General features: G+C 42.3%; 1 protein-coding gene across 5 annotated transcripts in view; it reads right to left on the reverse strand.

Annotated features, from left to right (window-relative positions):
- The window catches only part of LOC135419954 (glypican-5-like), a 363,117-nt gene that overhangs the window by 120,723 nt on the left and 219,366 nt on the right, over nucleotides 1–23,028 (reverse strand). Inside the window, exon 8 of one of the 5 annotated variants that reach the window (XM_064666981.1) lies at nucleotides 11,322–11,450. The exons of the other annotated variants lie outside the window; for them this stretch is intronic. Coding sequence (XP_064523051.1) covers nucleotides 11,337–11,450 — 114 coding nt within the window. The 3' untranslated portion in view covers nucleotides 11,322–11,336. Of the gene's footprint in view, nucleotides 1–11,321; nucleotides 11,451–23,028 lie in introns of those variants that run through there. 5 annotated transcript variants of the gene reach the window in all.

The following is a 23,028-nucleotide window of genomic DNA, read 5'->3' on the forward strand; positions in this document are numbered from 1 at the left end:
ATAAAACCCCAAATGAAGAATGAGATGATCTTTAAGGTCCCTTTCAACCCAAACCATTCTGCTATAAGAGTATCTGTATTATAAATCATCAAGATATTAAACAAATCTGACAGAACAGGGATCCTTGAATTCAGCATCTAAGACAGGGTAAGCTATGTAATACCATATAGGACCTAATGAAGGACGAACTCTCTCTAAAAATAAATATTCATAAGTATCCATATATGAGCTGCATGTGAGCTTCTTATGTGGAACTCTGGAGCATCTCACGCTCATTAGCTATATTAAATCCCTGGAAAAACCAATTGAAATAAAAAATACTCGTTTCTTTTCAAACAGTGTTTTAAAATGTTTCCAGGGACATGCAATTACCCTAGCTGGGAATGGAATGAAAACTAAATAGAAACACATGTAATCATTCTCCTAATAATGTTCTAATTTACTAGATGGATAAGCTCAACATCCATACCATGTAGGGGAGATCAGTCTAGCTCCTTGCTGCTATGGAAGTTCTGCCACAATCTTCTCAATCTAGCACAACTAGCAGTGCTTGACAAGGCATTAATGAAATCCTGGCTTCTCCCTTGTGCTCCCTGGTTTCCTCTACACACCACACTCTGTGGCCACTGCAGTGATCTCCAGTGGGACAGCAGGTGTATCCCCAAAGGATGTATCATCTGAGATCTTGAAATCTGGTGTGAGCACTGTTCTGTCCCACACAGAAGCTAAAAGTTTCTTGGAGATTCTCCAGCTTAGGAGAGATGGTTATAAGGGTCCCTTTCTGTGCTCACTATTTTCACATTTGTGACTTTTTTCCACACTACTGACTGCTGTATTTCTTCTAACTGCGATGTTTGTCCTACCCCGACTCCTTTTTTCCTTTACAAGTCCTTCCTTTTTACATATAAAATATATATGTAACTTCTGCCTTTAAAATGTTCCTCGGACACTTAACTGAAGATACACAAAACAGACACAGCAATACATGTACCAAATGTTACAGTGGTCAAATGGTCCCCTGGAGCAAGTATTAGCTTGGTTTTGACTCAGTCAGTATTTAACTCTTAGCTCAATAAATCTTGATGCACTCCTTAATCCAAGTCAATATCCATTTAAAATTTCATGATCAAGCTAACCAGGGAGCACCAAACACATCTGCCTCCCTGCGCTCTGGGAAATGAACAGGACCTGCAATACAGCCTGGATATGAGGATGCTCCCCTAGCCTGTTCTTGGGAAGATTCACCCCTGCTACCTCATTGCTTTTACTGGCAGCCACCCCTCCTCTCTGCAGGTCACTCTGGCCTCTCCCCAGTAGGAAGCAGATGACATATCTTCATCTTCTTCATACGCTTGGCTCTTCCTGCATATGTGTTCTCTCTGTTCTGAGTGCTCCAAACATTCAGCCTTTGGTTTAGCAGAACAAAGTGCAGTCTCTGGATGTTTAGACCTACGATCCTGATGGCAGAGCTGCTCCCGCTGATGGAAGCCATGGTGTCATTTGAAGATGGATTACTTCTCTTAAGTTCATCTTCACCTAATACTAGCTGTGGCTTCCAGCTCCACAGGGTTCAGGGGTCATGACTTTTCTTGGGTTGTTTAAGGAGTAAAAGAAAGTAAAGGCCTTTTCTTTGTCACTCTGCTTTACCTAGTTGTCCTGCAGAGATGGGGGAATCACCTTTTTGGTATTCTCTACTGCCAGTCAACTGGCAAAGGAAGGCACTGGAGCAGCAGGAGGAAGTGTCTGGGCTTTGTCTGTCCCCCATACCCTCCCTTATTCCTAAGAAGAATAACTGGGTATATTCAGGGAGAGAATAAATTTGCTCTAAAAGGAGAGGAAATAACTGCCTCAAAGTAAAGGGAATGGTGCTTCACTGTTAGTGTGTTCTGTAGTTTAGGTGTTCACAACATGACTGGTATTACAGCCTGTCTCACGTGATGGCACAGCTCCACCACTGCAGTGGCTTCACCTCTCACTGATTCCTGTGAGGTTTTTCCTGATAATGCACCCATTAGATAAGGGACCTGAGAGCCAGAAAGCAGGTAACTTGTCCCAGCACAGCAGTGGTGGTAAGACTGAACCTAATTTTCTGAAATGGAAAATTCTGTCATTCTCATTACAGTGCTTCCAACCAAAACTGACCGGCTAATTTGATTTTCAGAATGCTTATAGGGAACTCCACTCATTAGCCAGCTGAGCTAAAGAAGAATGCTGACATCCAGGACCACACCACCACTGTTCACATTCTCTCTAAATTTTCAATTTAGGAATTACATCCCAAAGGTTTGTGCATCATAAAACACAAACAACGGAAACCAAAACCAAACCAACCAACCAAACCAAACCAAACCAAAACAACACCCCCCCCCAAATTATTAGGAAAAAAAAAGGACAAAATCAACCCAGCAATATACACTACTTGCAGGACTAAAAGCAGCACCAACACACATGTCAAGCGAGCCAGCCAGCCTGCTCTGAGCAATCTGCACAAGGTGGGAGCAACCTACACAAGCCGTTCAGGACATGCTGTACTGGACCCAGCTGGTATCACCAGCGTGAGTCAGGGAGGCTTCAGAGCCCCGTGAGCACTGCTGACAGCTCAGGGAGTCAGAGCACAGTGACACATTTCTCACACTCCCTCCTGGCAGAGACTGCCCAGGGCTGGGCAGTGATGCATTGGGACACAGGGTGATGCCAGCGGGTCCGTTGGCTTGGTGTGTTTCCCAGAGAAAGCCCGGCAGCCCCAGCTGCTGCTGGGACTGAGAGCAGGCTACAGCCTCCTGCTTCTCATTACTGTGCTTGCCATGCATTACTGCTCCTTAGGAAACTTCTAATTTCAGATCATAACTTTGTAGATCAGGCTCCTTCGTAGTTATGTATTGATCCTTCTGAACCCAGAAGCCCCCAGGGATGTTTTGAATTGCAGCACTTTGTATTAGTGGTAAAGGCCTGTGCTCCTCTTAACTGGGTGTGATTGTGCCTGCACAAGTTGTGGGGTAGGTGGTAATAAGCAGCTTTACGATTTATTTTGGGGTGATAGTCTGAACTTGTAAGCTTCTAGAAAAAGCAGAATTGTTTAAAATTTTATTTCTTTTTTTATGTTACTGCTTCAAGTTTTGGCATTCAGAAACCTTACATGCAGGGTAACAAAATAAAAGGAGAACTGAATCAAATCAGTGGCTCCCAAAGTTGTGTCTATAGCACTGGCTCTCCTCCTGATCTCCAGATGAAATAAAACAGATGTGAGGGGAAATGAATGGAGCAGCCGAAGTAAACGGTGTGATTTGGTCAAAAGGAACTCCCTCTCCCCCGCCAGATTTCAAGGCTCCCCCTGCACCAAAGCCAGCTGAAGGGATATAAATACTTTGCCATTTACACCTGGTTGAAGCTTTCTGGGTTCCATTCCCCCTCTCCAGTTTTCCCTCTTCCTTTCATCTCCCCATTATTCCAGCCATCATCTCCACAGCTATATACATACACACATAGGTAAATACACAGATATAAACGCACAATGGAATAAAGGATGAATGAAAAAGACCCCTGATTTGCAGATTAACATATCCTGAAATGTAAAATGTTAACTAAATATGCTGCAAAAAATTGCAGAAGTGAGTCATTAAGACAACTTTTGGAGACTCAGTCCAGTATTGGAACTCCAGCATTAGATATTAGTTAGCATTTTGTGCAGTGTGGCTTTAAGTTAATGCTGATTAATGTCATCAGCCCTGTCATTAAAACAACTGTTTTCTGTCTTTCCTATCGCTTGGACTTTTGAATTGATACTTTCTTTCAAACAACAGATAGAAATTGTGCAAAGTATGTAAACTGCTACATTGTTTTTATTAAATATTATCCATATCTCAGTTTATCATTTAATCATGTTCTGCTTATAAACTTTTCTGAAGACACTGGGACAGCAGAGTAGATGCTCAACATCACCTGAGATAGGCCTGCAAGGGTGAGGAAAACCATCCTGCCAACTCGGTGGTAAGAAGCAACATCCCAGTCCGAAGGGGAATACAACAAACTGATGCGCACGCTGGAGGCTTATCTGACAACAGAGCTAATTTATAAAAGAAAAATTCAAAAAATTCTTTAATGGGAAATCTGAGACAGAGGCAGAGCCAAGATATACAGGAAGAGCAAAATTCTGGGCAAACTTTTCTCCTGGCCAGCTGTCAGGGCTCACCCAGCTGCTGGCTGTGAGAGAAAGTGGATGACGGTGCTGTAAAATGAAAAAGCCCCAAGCTGCATGGTGATCTGATCTAATGCCAAAGACCATGGCAAGGGCAGTGAAAAAAAGGAGTAAGCACTTATTATTGCATCTAAATTTACTAATTTGTTATGCAAGCAGAAGTAAAGTAGAGATACAGGTTGTTAGGGACAGTGGTTCAACTCTTGTGTTTGTTTGCCCCAGTTCCTGCTTACCCCTGGAAGGAAACTTTAAATCCAGGGGAGTGCACTTGTAGAGCCTGGGAAGGACACCTTGCTGCAGAGGGGCTGAGGGACAGCCTGCACCAGGAGAGGGAAAAACCCCAAAGATTTCCAGCAGAGATGGCCCTACTGTCTGCAAAGACCTAAGGAAAACAGGAGTCCAATGTGTTTGGACTGAAACACAGCGGTTTAGCAGTGCTGGGTGAGATTCCCCATGACACAAAGGCAGACCACCATAAGGTGCCAGGCTCTCCTCCCTACTGGGGACCCCCCACCCCATGCATGTGCCCAAGAGGGGTGGGGGGTTGTATGTTATGTTGCACATAACATACAGTGTTGCCTACGATTGGTCTGGCCTTGCAGAGGAAAGAATAAATTATTAACAAATAACTACAGTGAAAAAATTGCATAGATGGCTTTCTTGTAGCTTGTTGCACTATAAAGAAAAGGAAGTTTCCAAAATAGCTAATAATTCAGTAGTACCTTGAGGGGTCTGGAGTTCATTGGGAGGTTCCAGGCTCCCAAGCTGTTCTCCTTGTTTCCTCTGAATGGTGGTACCACATGGAAAAAGAGCCCTGGGGAGCAGGCCATGCCCTGACACACAACCTCTGTCTGCTCTTCATATGTGACGTGTACTTTGGGTTCACTGAAAAGCCTGTCACCATGTTCCTGCTCAGTTAGAACCAGGAAAAAGCCACATGAACCATTTGTTGAGGTAAGTGTTGTGAATACCCCCACAAAATAAACTTAAAGACAACATGAATTGGCAGGACTTCATTTTCCCTCATGAATATGCATAGCTAATATAGAAAATGCTAATCTTGCCCTCCTCCACTTCCTTTCTTCCTTCTCCGTCTGCCCCTTTTGGAATTAAGCACTTATCTCCTATGTAGTGAATAGGGCTCCATTATGTGAAGGGCTGCAGAATTTTAATGAATTGCAAAATATACTTAATTACGAAAAAAACACATCTTCTGCACTTTTTCATGTAAATTAGACAAATTAATTAGTGTTCAGTATTTTTTTAAACGCATGCAGCCCTGGGAGGGAAGAAAAAAAAACTACTTGACAATTCAGCACTGGAATTGTGACAGAGAAAGGAAAACTGAGGGGGCATTTCTGATACACCACACTAATCCAGCCTTCAAAGTGATGACTTCCTAATTCCAATCTGAATCATGAGAAAGTTATGGAAGTCTGTTCTCACAAACCAAATTATTAATTTTTTAAGTTTTCACCTCTTTGAGCTCCTGAATCTCAAGAACACCTATCAATAGCTGGGTCAGACCACAGCACTGGGCAGGTACTGTCGAAGCTTTCTCCAGGCACTGCCAGTGCCCCTCTGCAGCCATTCTCCTTCCCTAACACTAGCTGCAGGGGCAGCCTGGATGGCAGCTCCACCATGGGAACAGATGTCCAGCTGGGGCTGCAATGAACCCACTGGGTTACACTTTACCAACACTTCAGTCCAGCATTTGCAAAATTATAACAAAATTATAACAATCTATATTCTGTTTGAAACCCTGTCCACTGCAAACTTCATAGGCTCTAACAGTGCACAGTACAAAATATTAAATATATTCCATGAGACTTTGACTGGTGACCTAAATAAAGCACCTACATCCTGCTTCAGCTGCCCAAATCCATACTCATGTATGGAAGCAGACACTATTTGTTGCAAGTGGGTCACAGGAGTTCTGTTTAAGCGGGGTTTAAAACAGAGCACTCTCAGCTGCAATAACAGGAATGGGTTTATTCTCAAAATGTAAAATTGACTCTGGATAGTTTCAGAGAGGTTTACTGTCACAAAACAACACAGTATCTCAATAACAGTACCTATTAAAACTACTATATAAAGCATGCTGTGGCATATTAGGACTGTTCTTTATAAATAATATTCCACTCTTACATCACAACAGACTTCTATAGGAGAAGCATCCAGGCTGATTTATTTAAGTGTAACATGGTAGCATTACCACACTATATTATTTTTTTAATCTGGCTGTTTTGAAGAAGTGCCCCATTCTGAACAACTGAAACCAGAATCTGCTCACATGAAGCACAATTTCAGGTCCTAAGAACCAATCAAACCAATTGCTCCCATCAGAATCAAAGCAGTGTACAGAAATGGGTGGGAATGTTGTTTGCTCCGATACACCTTGTGGTCCAGTATGTTGCTCCCCTATCTCATACAGGCAGTCTACATGCCTTTTTTGCCACATGGGAAAAGATATTTCCCCCTTTGTCTTAATATATCACAACTGGTATGGCTTCTACATTTTTAAGATGGTTTAATACTTAATGATTCTAAATGCCTCAGTGAGGATTAGAGTCTTTGTTTGGGTGCTCTACAAGCACGTAAGGCAGGAGATGCTCAGGAAGATGAAGATGCTGGTGCAGCCAAGGAACAGAGCAGCTCCTTCCTCACAGGGACATACCAAAGAAGGAACCTAACTCAAAGGGTTCTGAATCTCTCCTAGATTTTCTCTTCCTCTAACCATAGAAGGATCCCATGGACACTAAAAAGGACTAAAATCAGCCTTTAACAGTATTCCTGTATCTCCTCATCAAAGAGATTAGATGAAAACATCTAAAGTGACTCCAAGTTAAAAATTTATTACAAATATTACTAAAATGAACTTCATAACATTAATATGAGATAGACACAAGAAAATTTTCTTTACTGTTTTACAGATGAAATAATTGACATTATTTAGATGGATCTTAACATTTAAGTAATATTAAAAATCTAGATTAAAAAGTAACTTGACTCTGATGGAAGAATGATAAATGCCAAACACAATTTTATCAAAGTAAAGTTCAAAGCAATGCAAACCGCAGTTGATCCTTGCTGACATGAAGAAAGCATGCCTGAGAGTTAGCAGAGCTTGTTTCAGGCACTGATTTATTTGAAACATGAAACGTTTCTTAGAAAAAAAGCTGCTGATTACAGTTTTTTAAGAAGCAGCCAATAAGTCACTCAGTGAGTTCAGCAGAAGATGAACTTTGTTGTGGGTCCTCTGCAGACAAGCTGAAAGGCTGAAAGTGCTGAAAACATTACAAAGCACTAGTAAAAAACTATAACCAGATTAAATGCTTGTAGAAAAACCTGCTTGCTCCTATTAAACATTTGTGCCTTGTTAGGAATTTTACAAGATTAGGAAGGGTTTAGTAACACAATTTTAAGCAATGGAGGGAAACTCTGCTAACTTCTGTGAGTATGCTTAATTTGTCATGATTTTAACTTAATTGGTCATGATTTTAACTTAAAAACCCCTCCGCGTGGTATTCTTTTCCATCACCAACCTCTTTTAACCCTATTATATCTGGCTTACATTTTGTTTTTAGATAATACACCTAGGATCAAATGTCCTTGAAAATCCAAACAGGTTTCTAGGGCTATTTGGATGAGGCAATGAATTAGCATTGAAGCACTTCAGCATCTGCTAAGCAGATGCTACATCCCACCTCTAGCCACTGATGAAAATTAAGACTATTTTAAGCCCTTTGCTGAAAAGAATGGCATGAAGCACCCTCCTCCTAACCAGGCCTAGAAAACAACAGAACCAGTGAACAGAGTGCCTCTTTGTATAGCTGTTTTAGATGGGATATGCAATTACTTTAGATAGAGGTATCTGACATAGTCATTAGAAACTGCCTAAGCAAGAACATATAGATCAGCTTTGCTTTGCATTTCCTTCCAGTGAGATTTGCCTTGGCTCTTGTTTTATTAGGGTACCTAATAAAACACAATCACAATTGAAGCCTGTGAAGGTGCAATACTTGTAAATACAGCTGCTAAGTTCATGCTTCAACTGCTGTTACATTTAATTCAAATCTTAAGTAACTCAGGTTTTGCTGTAAACAAGGAGAGTGACAACACTAAACAGCACGAGATGATAAATTCTCCTTCAGTAGGTTCACCACAGCCATAACACCTTGGATCCAACACAAATTAATGGGCTCTGCTGGTGAAGGGTAAATCAGCCTAAGTACTGCCCACTTTGCTTTACACTGCGATTTAATCAGTCAGCTAAAATACCCTAAATGTTGCCTTATCAATTGCAGTGTGTTTGTTTTAAAGTGGTATGAAATTCCAGGCTCTGCGTTTCCTCCACTGCAACCAGGAACAGCTTCAGCAGTGCCTCCTGTGTGAAGCAGGATCTGTCTGTCCAAGTACAGCTGCACAAAGCTGAGCTTCCCCACACAGGATCCCTCAGGATGGAAGCGGCCTTGCTTTAAGGCAGTAAGAAAGGGAAAGCGCCAATTTCTTTGCTACACTATAACCTCTGGAAAAGCAAAGGACTTTCAGCTGGAATTAACCTCCGACCCTGAGAGAGCTGTCAGTTGGCCCAAGGTCCCCATGCAAAGATGCATCACAGGCCTTACACAGAGTTGTGATGCACTGCAGGTCAGCCATCAGGTCACTCAGATCCCTGACAGGGATCCAGGGAGCTCCTGCTCCTCCTCTGCAAACCAAACCAATTCCAGAGGGGCAGCTGACGTAGCACCAAGGAAGGCTGGACACCTCACTGAAGGCTGAGCTCACTCACCTGGGGTAGGTATTGTTCCATACACCAAGGTAAAGTGCTCAGAACATACAAAAACATTCTATAAATCCCTTACTGCCTCTCCTGAAGCTAGTTACGAAAAAACTAGTTTATAAAAGTAAATCAATTTTAAAGAACAGATTCTGTATAGTAATGAATTTAGTTAACATCAAGCATCATTTATATTTGTCTAGATAATGAATTTGTCTACATAATATCTTTCTGATGCTAACAAAATTTATTTGCTAACATATACTCCCATAGTCCAAAGCATTATGAGATGATTTTGCCTGATAGACAGACATTGTACAAAAGAAATAGCTTTGAATGGCATTTCAAATACATCATTTGTTTATTTCTACTTCCTATCTGCCTAGAACAAAAAAAGGGAGATCATAATGTTTTTACTTAAATTCTTCAGCTTAGGATGTTTCTTGCCACAACCATTAATTACCACCATCTTCCCTGTACATTATCCAGGCTGACAGATGCCCTTCGGTTTCAGTTTGTTCAGGTACAGACAGTGCAGAAGAACCTCAGTGTGTCCTTTTAATATATATTCTATTCCTAAATGTATGTTGTGTACACAGAATAGCCATTGTGCAGCGCTCTATTTGTACCATTAAAAAAAAACCCTTTAAATGCTGATTAACTTATTAAGAGAAAACTGAGATTGGGAAATATCTTGAACTGGAGGTAAATTTGCCTAATGCTCAGAGGACATTATTCTCTCAATAATCTGTATTTCAAAGTAAATTTTCTTAAAAAGAAACATTTTAAAACAATGGGAATATGAAATACTAAAAGACACTAAACAATTCCCCTCCCCTGTCAGGGGTGACAGCAGGTCTGTCAGCACCTTGGCACATACTGACGAAGCAATAGATGTTGACCAGATCAAAGTATACCCCTGAGATGGACTGAAAGAGAGGACTGAAAATGGAGGCCCTGATCCTGACAACATACTGATGCATCCTGAAGAAGCTGTCCCGTGGGAGCAGAGAATACTGCCTCATGAGAACAGGAGCACTGTCTCATGAGAACAAGGACCTGTTTTGAATGAGAGTAGTTGGGAAAAACATCAACATGAGAGAAAAATAAGAGCAGGTGCTCGGGACTGTTGTGGGAAAGAACTGGGCTGTTTTGAGAAAGAGCAAAGTTGTTGTGAGAAATTAGAGTTTAGAAAATGCACCAATTAGCTGTAAGAATTCTGGTGTGAAAGTTTGAACTGTCCTATCCGTGTGCATTATGTGTGTTCAAAAACTGTACTTAAGGGGCTGCGCAGCAGCCCCGCTGTCCCTGCTTTTTTCTTGGAATAAACTTTGCTGGAACCTTTTTTCTTGTCGCTTTGGCCGTTCCGACATTATCAGCGACACTCCCCCAAATAGTCCAGGGGATATCACAGTGTACTGTGAATTAGAATGCTGTAATTAGTCTAATCCCCAGTTTGCAAGGAAAGTAGCTTAGAATTTTACAAGGTCAAAAATTTTGGCAAAGTAAAGGTGATTTCTGTGAAACATATGTCCTCTCATCTTCCCAGTCCACTGTTCCTCATCCATCACAATGTCCACTATTGCTTTCTAACCCAGAAATAAAGGCACTTGCCTTTCCAATGAACCTATTATCCCTCTACTTCAATTGCATTTCCAACAACGGATCTAATGATACCCCTGTGAAAAATGATGATCCTTAATTCTCTATTTACTCTGGACTTTTTTGCTTATGTTTTTTTGTCCAACTTATCTTTCAAAAGCCTCCAGTTATGCTGAAGGGATATGTATTTGATGAGCTCTTGATAAATTTTAGAAAAAATCCCATTTAGCCTGAGCAGAGACACTCAAACTCTCATGAAATCTGGTTTCACTTTCAGTATGTCTCAGGATGCAGCCTTACAAACCTCTGTTGCTTTGTTGCTATAATTTTCTGCCCATGAACACTAGAAGTCTTGTCCCCAGCATCCCAGAGGAAGAAAGAAAGTTATACTTCCATTGCATCCATGTTGTGTTCTTTGCTCCCAGGAGAGCTGAGGATGCCACTGGTTTATACTCACTCCACATTCAGCCTAATGCAAACATGGTGGGAGATCCTGAGTTGTGGCATGAAGGAGTCCTGCAGTCAATCCCCAGCTGGTGCTCATGTCTGGCAGCTGGTGCTCTGACCAACCACACCAGCAGGACAATCTGGGCATCTCCAGCTCTCCCTCTGGGCAACAGTGGGTCTTCCATGACCACTCGCCCCAGTAACACCCCAGGAAGGGACTGTTTGTTACCGAATAGGAAATCCTGTGAAGAAGAGACACGTCCTTGGGAACACCACGGGTTTGTCTCCAAGATGGAAATTAAAACACAGTTCTCATTTGTCTTCTATGTCCACTCTGAAAACTCTGCCACATAATCCTCCTTTGCTTCCACTTGACTTTCCCAATTCCTGCAAGGCTGCCTTCCTCAAGCGGAACGCTGAGATGTGCTTGTGATAAAACAAATGGACCTTTTTAAGAAAGAAGTCAAGATATTGAATCCCCAGATTTATTTGATCCCCCTGCTAGTGATTGGTCTCTTATGAGCTCTGCCTCAGCCAGCTCCTATGGAATATTTTGTAATAATAATAACAATAACAATAAAAATAATAATAAGTTGTGGTGATGAGAAATCTGACTAATAATCTATTCAGCCTTTCTCAGGGACTGGGATCAACTATTTCTGTCTAGATTAGCAAAATTATAATTACAGAGTCTGCTTTGCTTACATTTAACAGTACTTACCACTTGACAGCACAAACTTCGAAGTGTGAAACTGCTTCAACTGAGGCTTTGTATTTCCTTTTCCTCTCTTTTCCTACCAGTTTATACACCTTCCATACAATAGATTTGAAAGTACTTTATATACCTCAATGTAGGACATGTGTCTGTCTTGAGAAATAAACAGTAGGAAGAGGGAGTTCTTGAGTCAGGCCACCCTCACCCTTCTCCCACAGAACACAGTGCTGGAGGAAAACACTATTTCTGTGACTTTTCTCCTCTCTGTGGGACATGGACAGAGACTTCAGGCCCTTTACACACACAGGCTCCTTCCACTTCCACATGGGAATGGGAGCTGGCAGTCAATAATCTGTGCAAAGCTTGGGCACTGTGCGATAAATAAAACAATAGCTGTCAAAAAAAAGGAAGGAACCCCCATTTGTAACAGAACTATATATTTCTCTCAAGCATTTCCTTTTCCTAGAACAAACAATTAATATATTCTGTGAAGCAGGTTTAATTATAAAGCTTCAATACCAATGCATCCTGAAAAGACCTGTTTCACTTGTAAGTGCCAAATGATCCCCAAAAATGTGACATAAGCTGAAAATCTTGGAAGGACCAGACACATGCACCTGGGTAACATAATGTTCCCATTGCTCCCTTGGTGATTCCTGCTGCTGGATTACTGCTTATCGAAATATGATTAGGAAACTTGTTTTCACTAGATTTCTAAGAGGGCTGTAGGTGCAAACAAAATGGAGAGTTCCTACATGCATTCCCAAACCAGGCATGTTCAGCAACATGGACCCCTGAAACTTTGGCAGTTCATTCATCAAAATTTTAGAGCTTTTCCCCCACTTGAATAGGTTTTTTGGTTCTTTATTTTCTTCTTTTTTTTTTTTATTGGTAACCTTTTGCCTTCTTTTGTGAGGCAGTTTTCTATCCCTGTTTCATCTGCTCTTCTCTGATTCTTTACCTTTGCCATTAATCTGCAATAGGCAAACTTGTCAAATGTCAGCAACGCCCAAAATGTAATCACAGCAGGCTTGAATTTTCTTCTTTCTTCTGCTCAAATATGTGGCTCTGACTTTCAGAATGACTGAAAACAACTCTTTGCTAAAGAAATGTAATTCTAAACCCAAAGGAGTTCAAACTACCAGCATTTGGTTTGGAGCTTTAGCATCTACATGTCCTAAGTCTCTATTTTAGTACCCAGAGGGATGTTGAAAAAAAACTGTACAAGAAAACCAGAGCGTGCTTTTCATGAATTCTGAATTTTTCAATACATCATGTAAAGAAGGAACATGTCATATATATCATATACATACAGCTTCCAATGAAATTGTGATTACAATGGATATCTTGATGTCTCTTATTAGTTATGTAAGAAGGAGGCACTTTTTGAGCTGCTTTTTGGAACCAGAATTGTTCTCATGCCCTGATCTTATTCCTAATTTAGCCCTGAGCACAGTTCTGTTAGTTATTTTACTGACTTCATGGATATTTGCCAGACTCCTATGTTAAGGACACCTCAGAAAGCAAGCAGTGACTCACTTCAAATGGTGACAGAGTCTCCCCAGAGCCCAGCACAGCTTCTCAGCTCTGGATGTGGATATGTCCCATCACCAAACCCCAAGCACAGCTTCCCTGCAGTCCCCTCTAATTTGGAGCCAGCCTGCAATGAGGACTGGAGGGTCAGTGAATCAAATGGAAAGAGCTGTGTCTTTGGACAACTTCAGCACTGGCTTTACTCATCACAGGCTCTCTCTGGCTCTGTGCAGTGACAAACAAAACCCCCATGGAGAGAATAGGTTTCTATTTTCAAATCAGTGTTTAGGAGGATGGTTATCCAAATAACAGATACATGAACTTACTGAAATAATCATCTTTTGACTGGCAAAACGCTCAGGAATGTTTGGTTAGACTTTGAAGGCTGCTTCAGACACCCTTCCCTTCTCCTTATCTTGGCCTTCTTCAAAACTGTTGCAACTCAGGCCAGCATAAATTGCCCCAAGAGTTAAAGGCTCACACTCCATACCAAATTTCACGAGCTTGCGGTGCGCTGTTGGGAACTCGGCGAACTACCATCAGACCTTCGTGATGCAGTCATCATCACTTTGTATAAGAAGAAAGGTATTAAATCAGATTGCTCAAATTACCGTGGTATTACTCTGCTCTCCATTGCTGGCAAAATCCTGGCAAGAATACTCTTGAACAGACTAATACCCACTAGAGCAGAAGGAATTCTACCTGAAAGTCAGTGTGGTTTCAGAGCCAACAGGAGTACCACAGACATGGTATTTGTTCTCAGACAACTGCAAGAGAAGTGTAGGGAACAGAACAAAGGTCTTTATGTAACCTCTGTCGACCTCACCAAGGCTTTCGATACTGTGAGCAGAAAAGGTCTGTGGCAGACTTTGGAATGTTTAGGTTGTCCCCCCAAGTTTCTCAAAATGATCATCTCACCCCGTGAGGATCAGCACGGCCAAGTCAGATATGGCAACACACTTTCTGAGCCCTTTCTAATAAAGAATGGCGTGAAACAAGGCTGCGTTCTCGCTCCTACCCTATTCACAGTCTTTTTCAGCAGGATGCTCCAAAGGGCCACGGCAGACCTCGATGATCAGGACGGTATCTACATTCCATACCGTACTGATGGAAGCCTTTTCAACCTAAGGCAGCTGAAGGCCCACACCAAGACCTTAAACCATCTTGTCCAGGAGCTGCTTTATGCTGATGACGCCGCCCCTGTTGCACACACAGAAGCAGTTCGGCAGCGTTTAACATCCTGCTTTGCTGAGGTTGCTGAGCTCTTTGGGTTGGAAGTCAGTCTAAAGAAGACTGAAGTTCTCCATCAACCAGCACTTCAGGAAGTCCCCCATCATCCCCACATCACCATTGGCCAATCAGAGCTCAGATCAGTCCCGCAGTTTAATTACCTGGGTGGCCTCATCTCCTTGGATGGTGAGATTGACGGAGAGATGGACAACAGGTTAGCAAAGGCATACAGTGCTTTCAGAAAACTTCATAAAAGAGTTTGGCGAAATAAACACTTGAAGAAAAGCACAAAGATCAGTGTTTACAGAGCCACAGTGCTGTCTACTCTCTTATACGGATCGGAATCCTGGGTCATCTACCGCCACCACCTGTGACTCCTGGAACGCTTCCATCAACGCTGCCTCTGCACAATCCTAAACATCCACTGGTCAGATTATGTGACCAATACATCTGTTCTTGAACAAGCAGCAGTCACAAGTATTGAGGCCATGTTGCTGAGAACACAGCTGGGCTGGGCAGGGCACGTCTCAAGGGTGAAGGACCAACCACTGCCTCCCTAAGATCTTGCTTTATGGTGAACTTGCCACCGGCTGCCACATGAGAGGAGCCCCGAAGAGGAGATACAAGGACTCCCTGAAACAACATCTCAGCCTTGGCCATATTGATCAACAGCACTGGTCTACTCTGGCCTCCAATCGTGAGGCCTGGAGACACACCACCTATAACGCTGCTGATGCTTTTGGGAACGCAGCAGGATCACTCTGGAGGAGAAAAGACAATGCAGAAAGAATCATGCCTTGCAGAATTTACCACCTAAGGAGTCTTTCTGCTGTGCCTTTTGCAACCGGACGTGCCTATCTTGTATTGGCCTTTTCAGCCACCAACGCACTTGTGACAAACGTGGGTAGAGCCCTTCCCAAATCTTCGTTTGCGAAGCCCAGCCATGATGATGACTACGCAAGGAACTCAAATTCTGCTCTGAAAAATACAGAAATAACTTTTTTTCTTTCAATGAAGCTCTTAACAATTCTTATTCATTATTATGTTAGCTATGCAAATACAAAACCAACACATAAATCTCCTATGTTTTGGGTTGCAGATCAATTTACAGTCCACTAGAAGAGACAGCAGAAAGCAGTGGTTAGAAAGGAAAAGCACAGGAACATAGAATTTACTTATTTAACAATAAGTTTAACTGTTCTCACTCTCTAGCCTGGAAAATAGGAAAGTTTATCTACAGTTTTATTCACCAAACTGCTGAGTGTGACACGGAAAGCAAAACTGAATACACAGGTATAAATGGAATGAGACGTTCTGTGGGAAGAAGAATTTTGCCTGATTACGTCTGGCTTTGGGTTTGTGGCTGGCTAATCTCACCTGCAATGAAGCATGAGACCCGACTGAAGCTATTCTCACAGCTGAGCCATGGGGAGTCCTCCTTCTCATTCCTTCCCCTTAATGTGGACTCTGGGATTTAAAACACAGTCCCACCCTGCAGTCTTTCTGTCAGCAGGGCACTGAGCAGGTCTCACTCTCCAAACACGCACCTCCTGGAACTTGCATGGTCTCAATTACTTTTTTTTTTAAAGCTTAAACAGTGGTTGAAATGACTGGCAGGTTCAGAAGTTTCTGGGAGGACGAGCTGAGCTATGTCCTGACCTGTTCCCTTCCTGACAGCTGTGTGTGCCGACCCACCCTGTCCCTGAAAGCCAGGGCCATGGAGCGCACAAACTGCAGTCTGTGCTGCTCTCAGGCTTCACCCAAGCCTTACAAAGCATGTCAAAGAGTGAAAGGAAGTTCCCCAACGCTCTGCTTCAGTCTGGGCATCTGCTGCAAAGATTTCTGTGGCCTACACCCTGGCTTCTAAAAACTCTCAAGCTTCTGGTACATGGAAATCCGTGGGAGCAGTGTTTTGACCACTGAACTTTCCCTTTTATTTCTGTTGCAATCATTTCCCCCCTTTCTAGGTTTTTCAGTTGTTATTAAAAGAATACAAAGAACTTGCAACTATAAAAGATTATCTGTTTTCTAAAAGCAACAGCAATTCCACATTTTTGGCAATGTTGAGAGGAAAAAAAAAACCTAAACCAACCCAATCACCCAACCCTTTAGCCTGAAAGCCACTCATTTGCCTAAAGATATACCATTACAGAGGAGAGATAAAAGGGAACCTTCCCATTCAGAGAAAATAATGACCTGCAAGATGCCTCTATTTAAAGATAGCACAGAAAATTAGCCAAATAATTCTCATTTTTGGAGAGGAATCAGTTCAAGGGATGCTGCACAGACACGAATTTAAATAGTACAATCTTACTGCACAATGGATATTGAATAGGGCAGGCCAACAGAGAATAGCAGGGAACTAATGGGTAGCCTCCGCACTTTTTTAATTAAAAGAATCCAGAACAATAAGTGTGTCTAAAAAAGTCCCAAGAGTCGTGAAAGAGATAGATCTCAAGGACAGAAAATCCTTTTCAGATCTGCACCCTTGTAAAGGTCATACTTTGCAAGGGTAAATTTTAAGTCACAAAAGCATTTAGAAACTTGGCATTGCAAAACACCCAACAAAATAAATTCTGGCTTTTAGATTGAAATACCACTACCTTGTATCAAAATGTCATAAGGCCAGTTATGCTGGGTCTTTACAGTGGGATGTGCAGAGCACTTGTGGTGTGTCTATTTAATGAAACAGTATACACAAAGACACACCCAGTCCTCAGCGGCTGCTTTGGAGGAGATGGGGGGGAGTTGCTCTGTGCAAAGGGCAGCTTTGAGCCCAGACCTCCTGTCTGCCACAGCCATGTACAATGTCTCCTACAGATGTAGGTTCAGACAACCTTGGCAAACTAAGATTGGGAAGTCGTGTTTTAATCTAAACCCCAAAACAGACAGTTTTGACCACTGCCTTAGTCTGGAGCTACAATAATATCCTGACAACCCTGAGCAAGTCCATTGGACGCAGTGAAGACTTTTGTCTCCAAAAAGTGACACTCAGGGAACTTAGAAATCCCCAAGAGAGGATGTTGTCTTGCCTAGAATTTGAAATAAAAAATATTACAAACTACATGTGAAGACGAGCAGAGGGACGGTGGAAGGGACAACATGCCTTCAAAGGAGCCAGTACCAAATGTGGAAGTGCAGCAGGCCTGGAGGAGTCATGATGGGAGACACTGCTGCCCAAGAGTGAACCCTCTGGGTGGGAACTAAGCATAGCAGATGCCAGAAAGAGGTACTTTGCGGAGAGTCATCAACTTGTCTTCTTTCAGAGACAAAGGAAGACAAAACCACACCAATGTGACAGCCACACGTAACTACATCTACTGACGAAGTTTTCAGTGGCACGTGAGCATCCGACTGATCAATCAGCTTGGGATTCTGCTGTTTCCAACTTGTAATGCTCAAAATTATATGTATTCACATACATACATACACAGATGCCAACAAAGTAAATTGCAGCTGACAGCTTTCCAAAAGTTACCAAAGTCCACATATAATGGAAGCCTGTTCAAGCTGTTGCAGAAACTTCATCTGATTTCTGTCACATCTAAAACTTCGTATTAGGCCAAAGTAAGGAACAGAACCCTAAAATCACAGACTGAACTGCCACCAAGCCCTGTGGATTTACAGGTACTAAAGAGTATTTTGGGGTGAGGGAAGGACTGGTAGGAAAAAGACAAAATTATTTCTCAGTATCATTTTCCCAGGCCTCATGTTGCTATTTTCTGTTTAGTCCTGGACTAGAAAGTGAAAATAGTGTCTTTGAATTCTCAGGATTTTGTGTTCTTTAAGAAATCAATGCCATCTTTCTCTTCAGGAGCCAGATTGACTGGCTTTCTCTCACCTCCCTTATGGGGCTTACAAAATGGTAGAAGAAATTGGACTGATTTAACTGCAGCAATATAACTGTCACATACTTGTAGCTGTGACTGTCAACGGTTTAATCTGAATCCAAGGCAGAGGCCAGGGACTAACCATGAATTTGCTAAACCTCCCATTTGCTGCTCTTCCCTCTGACAGACCCCAAGGTTTCAGCTCGCCTAAACTTTTATTATTGACCACTTTGAATGGCCGATACGACCAGAACAGAGGGGTGCTGAGAAACAGCTTATGGGATGATGCTGAGATTGACCTCATTTCTGGGGTTTGCAGAGAATTACCACATCCGAAAACTGCATCCTCCACAGACTGCACTTTCATCCTACTTGAATCTTCCCTGGAGAAGCATGTCCACACACTCGCCCACACCCCCACAGGCATATGGCCTGCTTTACACATGCTTCAGGGTGGGGCTTCTGCTCCACCCCGCTCCTGTCACCCACTTACCACAGGCAAAATTAAATGTTTCATTTACAGCAGGGATTGAGAAGGAAGCGACAGGGGGAAAAATGAGAGTAGGAGAGAGCTGGTGCTTTATCCCATCCTCTACAGTCTGTCCACAGCCATTTTTACTCCACAGCTAGATTGTGCTGGGGACATTCTCTGGGACCCACCATAATGTTAATAGACACCAGACCAGACTTGCTCTTTTTAGACTGCTTCCCAATCCGCCATAAAAAAGGTGGCTAAAATCTTCCCTAGGATGCAACCAATCTCCTCAGGCATTCTCCACAGACCAAAATTTCCTCGGACTTGAGGCTCCAGCAAGTGATCTTGTTCTCTCTCTGTGTACCAGCCAGAGGAAACTAATGCATTTGATCACATGATCTCTCTGCAACTGCCACCAGTCTAACAGCAGCTGCACAACGATTGCACATGTTAACTCCTGCTCAGCAGTTTAGCTCCAACTTGACAGTTCATATCAAGCTGTTTTAGCTCAACCCAGATTACAGCCATTCAAGTTTTTCCCTGCCTGAACTGATTAAAAAAAAAAAAGAAGGCATCCACAAACAAAACCGAGCTGGCTTAATCAAAACTGCACAAGGCCACAGCTGAAACTCTGCGTGGGGGCAACGCCCAGGCAGAACACAATGCCCTGCATCCTTTGCCCCTGTCTATGTGCTCAGGCATTTCTTCCAAGAATCTTTTCTCAGGAATCAAGCTGCCATATGCTAACATGTCAGCGTAGTCCAAAACATCTTGAAATAAGAGGAATGGGTAAGGGGAGAAACTTCCTGCATGGACAAAACTGGTTGTGGAAATGTGGTCGAACTTGATCCCTTTCAAACGCTGCTGGAGGAACAGGTTGATAAGCAGACAGGCAGGACAGCTTTGTCTCCCTCAAAGAACAAAGATTTCACAGCATTTACTAGAATGTTGCACAGAGCTACTTTTTGCCTCCTTATTAACTACCTGCTATCTAATAGTGCACCTTAACATGCAAAATAAGGCACTTTCTTACTGTCTCTGGCCCTGCCTGTCACAGGTTTTACAGCTTCTCTTCTTTAGTTTTAAATGTCATCATTTCTCCTTCATTCTCTTTAGTATTTTTTTTTTCTTACTTTTGCTACCTTTGAAATTGTAAAGCACTTTGCCTTTGCCAGTGAACTGAGACACTTTATGACCAGCTAATCACATTTCCTGAATTGGCACTCATGACTTTCTGGCTTTTACCATTACACTTAGGAGCTAACCAGAAAATAATTATTTCAAAAAGAAATTATTCACACTTTCAAAATAATGCAATAAATTTAGTTTTGCTTGACTGTCTCAGAATTAAGTAGCAATTTATTATATTTTGTTTGGATTATTAGTTAATATATCATATTACCAACACAAAAAGTATTCTACATGTCTGGTGACTGGTGTGCAATTTGTAGTCTAACAAGTGCTTGGAAGTGATTAGCAAAGCTAGATGAAAAAAAAATCTCAAGAAGTATTTTAACCAATAACTGAAATAATCTTTATAATGAGAAAGTATAATATCGCTTCATATGGTTCATAAACACTCTAAATGAAGTCCAAAATTGAACTTTAATACTCAAAGTGATTAATTTTACACACCTCAGTTAGAGCCTCTGTATCGTGCTGCATGACTCAGAATTACCCTTGAGACTAGAACTTCATGCAACACAGCTCTTTAATATTAAACTTTTATTCCAGTGGCTGGCACAAATGGTCAGCTTCATCCAGGGGTTCAAAGCGCCTGCAGCTTGTGTGGCCCCTGGCCCCCTCCACTCTCTTTATGACTTCATCCAGCCCCAATTACAAGGCCTAAGGGAGACAAATCTCAAGCTTTCCATTTGTCCTTCGGAAATCCATTTAATATTATTAGATTCTCTTATTTCAAATGCCACATCAAATATGGCTCAGCGTCACTTTACTGCAGTGAAGCACAAGTCATATTTCATTATATTATCCAATAATGGCATTGTTTGTCTGTCAGTTCACTCCCATGAACATGTCATTTTGAAAAACTCTGCTGTGAGAGGCTCCTCTTATAGGTAGTGAAAGCAAACAAGACTAAGCCCTGAGATGAGGCTGAGCATTTTCTGATTCTTTTTGCAAGGCTAATTATATGTATCTGGACATACAGCAGCTTTCAAAACACTACATGCTTCCTATCAGCAGGCTACATTCTAGTTATTTGCTTCTAGCTGTTAAAAGCTGTATTCAGATTTGATTATCACTTGAATTAGTTATTAGATGTACTTTCATAACTGTGCAAAAATCCTCACTGCATAGAAAAAATATCTTCTATATCAGAATTATTAATAAATTAGAACTAGACACCCTCTTTTCTGAATGTTAGAAACAACAGAAGGTGAACACTGGTTACTTTTTTTTACAGTTACACGCATTAAAAGCATGTAGAGGCCAACATAAATTTATGTTCAGATGTGACTGAACTGTGTAAGACTGAGGACATGTGGTTGCTTTAAAACAATTCAAGCCTGTTACCCCTGTCTCTTTGGGGGTGCCTGGGTGTGCTGTAGTGCACACCACCACACAGACACCTGTGGAGGGACACACCCGGCACTAAGACATCACTAAAGCCAAGACTTCTTCACATGCAGCGACACAGAACGGCAGAGCAGCCCGTGTGTTCAAGTGCCCTGCTGAACCAGAGCTTCTGGTGAGGAGAAAACTGAGGGGGCTAACTGAGAATGGACTGGCAAAGATTACTGTGAGCCTTGCTAGAAGACCCTTCGTAGATTCCCTTTATTGTTAATGGAGAAGGGTGCTGGAGTAAAAGCCTCCCTGTCGAGATTCTGACTTACTCTCTTAGAGAGAGTCTGCTTCTCCAACGATCACACAGAGTTTAACCTCAGGAGGTTACACCAGGCACTGCATCTCTCTTATTTTTGAGCATGGCCTTCACTCATGTATCCATATAATTGTAATTACACACAGTGTGAATAGCCAGTGGAATTATTTATGTTAGAGACACAAGTAAAGACTGATTCTGGGCTTGAGCACGGTTATACATGGATATATCTTGTTTGCTTTCCTGGACCAGTATTACCCTTTGTAAACACTCACCAATGTTTCTACTTTAACTTCTTGTGAGCTCTCAGTTGCTGTAAGAGGCAGAGAACCAGTTCTGGCCTTGCAACACGGCAGGTATGCTCTGCACTTGTTTGTGAGAGCCTCATGCCTGCTGACTACTGACAACTCTCAAATCTTTGGGGTGGGGGAAGCACTTGCATGAGATCTATGTGACAACAGATTCTCCAAAGGATGACTTCCCTCCACAGTGAACCTGGTGTTCTGCACAGCTCAAAAGCCAGCCTGAGGAAACAGTGAGGAACGTGTGCAATTTCTACATGTGAAGTGGCACTGCCTTATTCACTGCCTCTCATTTCTCACTCTGCTATCAGTGTTCAGGCAACACCAAGGCTACCCCTTTCTGAAGGGAATCGGTGCTCTCCTGGGTGACTGTTGTGCATAATGACAAGTTCATCCCGTGACATCTGGGACTGGGAATACTCAGCCCCAAATAGACCCACTCCCACGTAGCTGCACTGAGGCACAGGCTCATTTCAGATGCATGAAAAAGGCAAGTGAAATGAATGTATTATCTCATTTAAAATGCATACAGTCCCAGGAAGCAGGATAGATTGTAGGTGCCACTAAACAGTGCATAGTTAATAAATCATATTTGCAATGCAAGACACTGCAGCTAGCCAAAGCCTAAGGTGGTTAGGGCCTAGAAACTGAGGGCGTGAATGTTTTCAGGACTACAGAGCTCAAATCTTTAAGTGGCATTTTCTGTCATGAAATCACAATTAAAGGTGTAAGTCCCATCTGTGCCCAGGAGTCGGATTCGTTTGCAAACGCAGCAGAGCCGAGGCTCACGGACTCTTACAGGCACCTCACTGCTCTTCAAAAGCACAGTAATGAGCAAATGATTCCTCACTGTAATACCCCAGGGCTCTCCCCAGCATCACGTGCACAGTAAATTATCTCCCAGCCAGTCAGTGTATGCAAATTCTGTGCTCTGTAAAGGAGGTGGCTGATGCTTAACCAGTGCTCTCCATTTATTTATGTTCACCTCACTGGTGGTAATCCCGGCAGGCTGGAGTCACAACAGGAATCTGCTTTGTGCAAGATAGGGAGACATACTGTTTGCTTTGGTTGTCATTTCCT

The sequence above is a fragment of the Pseudopipra pipra genome, chromosome 10 (assembly GCF_036250125.1).
Source record: "Pseudopipra pipra isolate bDixPip1 chromosome 10, bDixPip1.hap1, whole genome shotgun sequence".
In the NCBI taxonomy this organism is placed as follows: domain Eukaryota; kingdom Metazoa; phylum Chordata; class Aves; order Passeriformes; family Pipridae; genus Pseudopipra; species Pseudopipra pipra.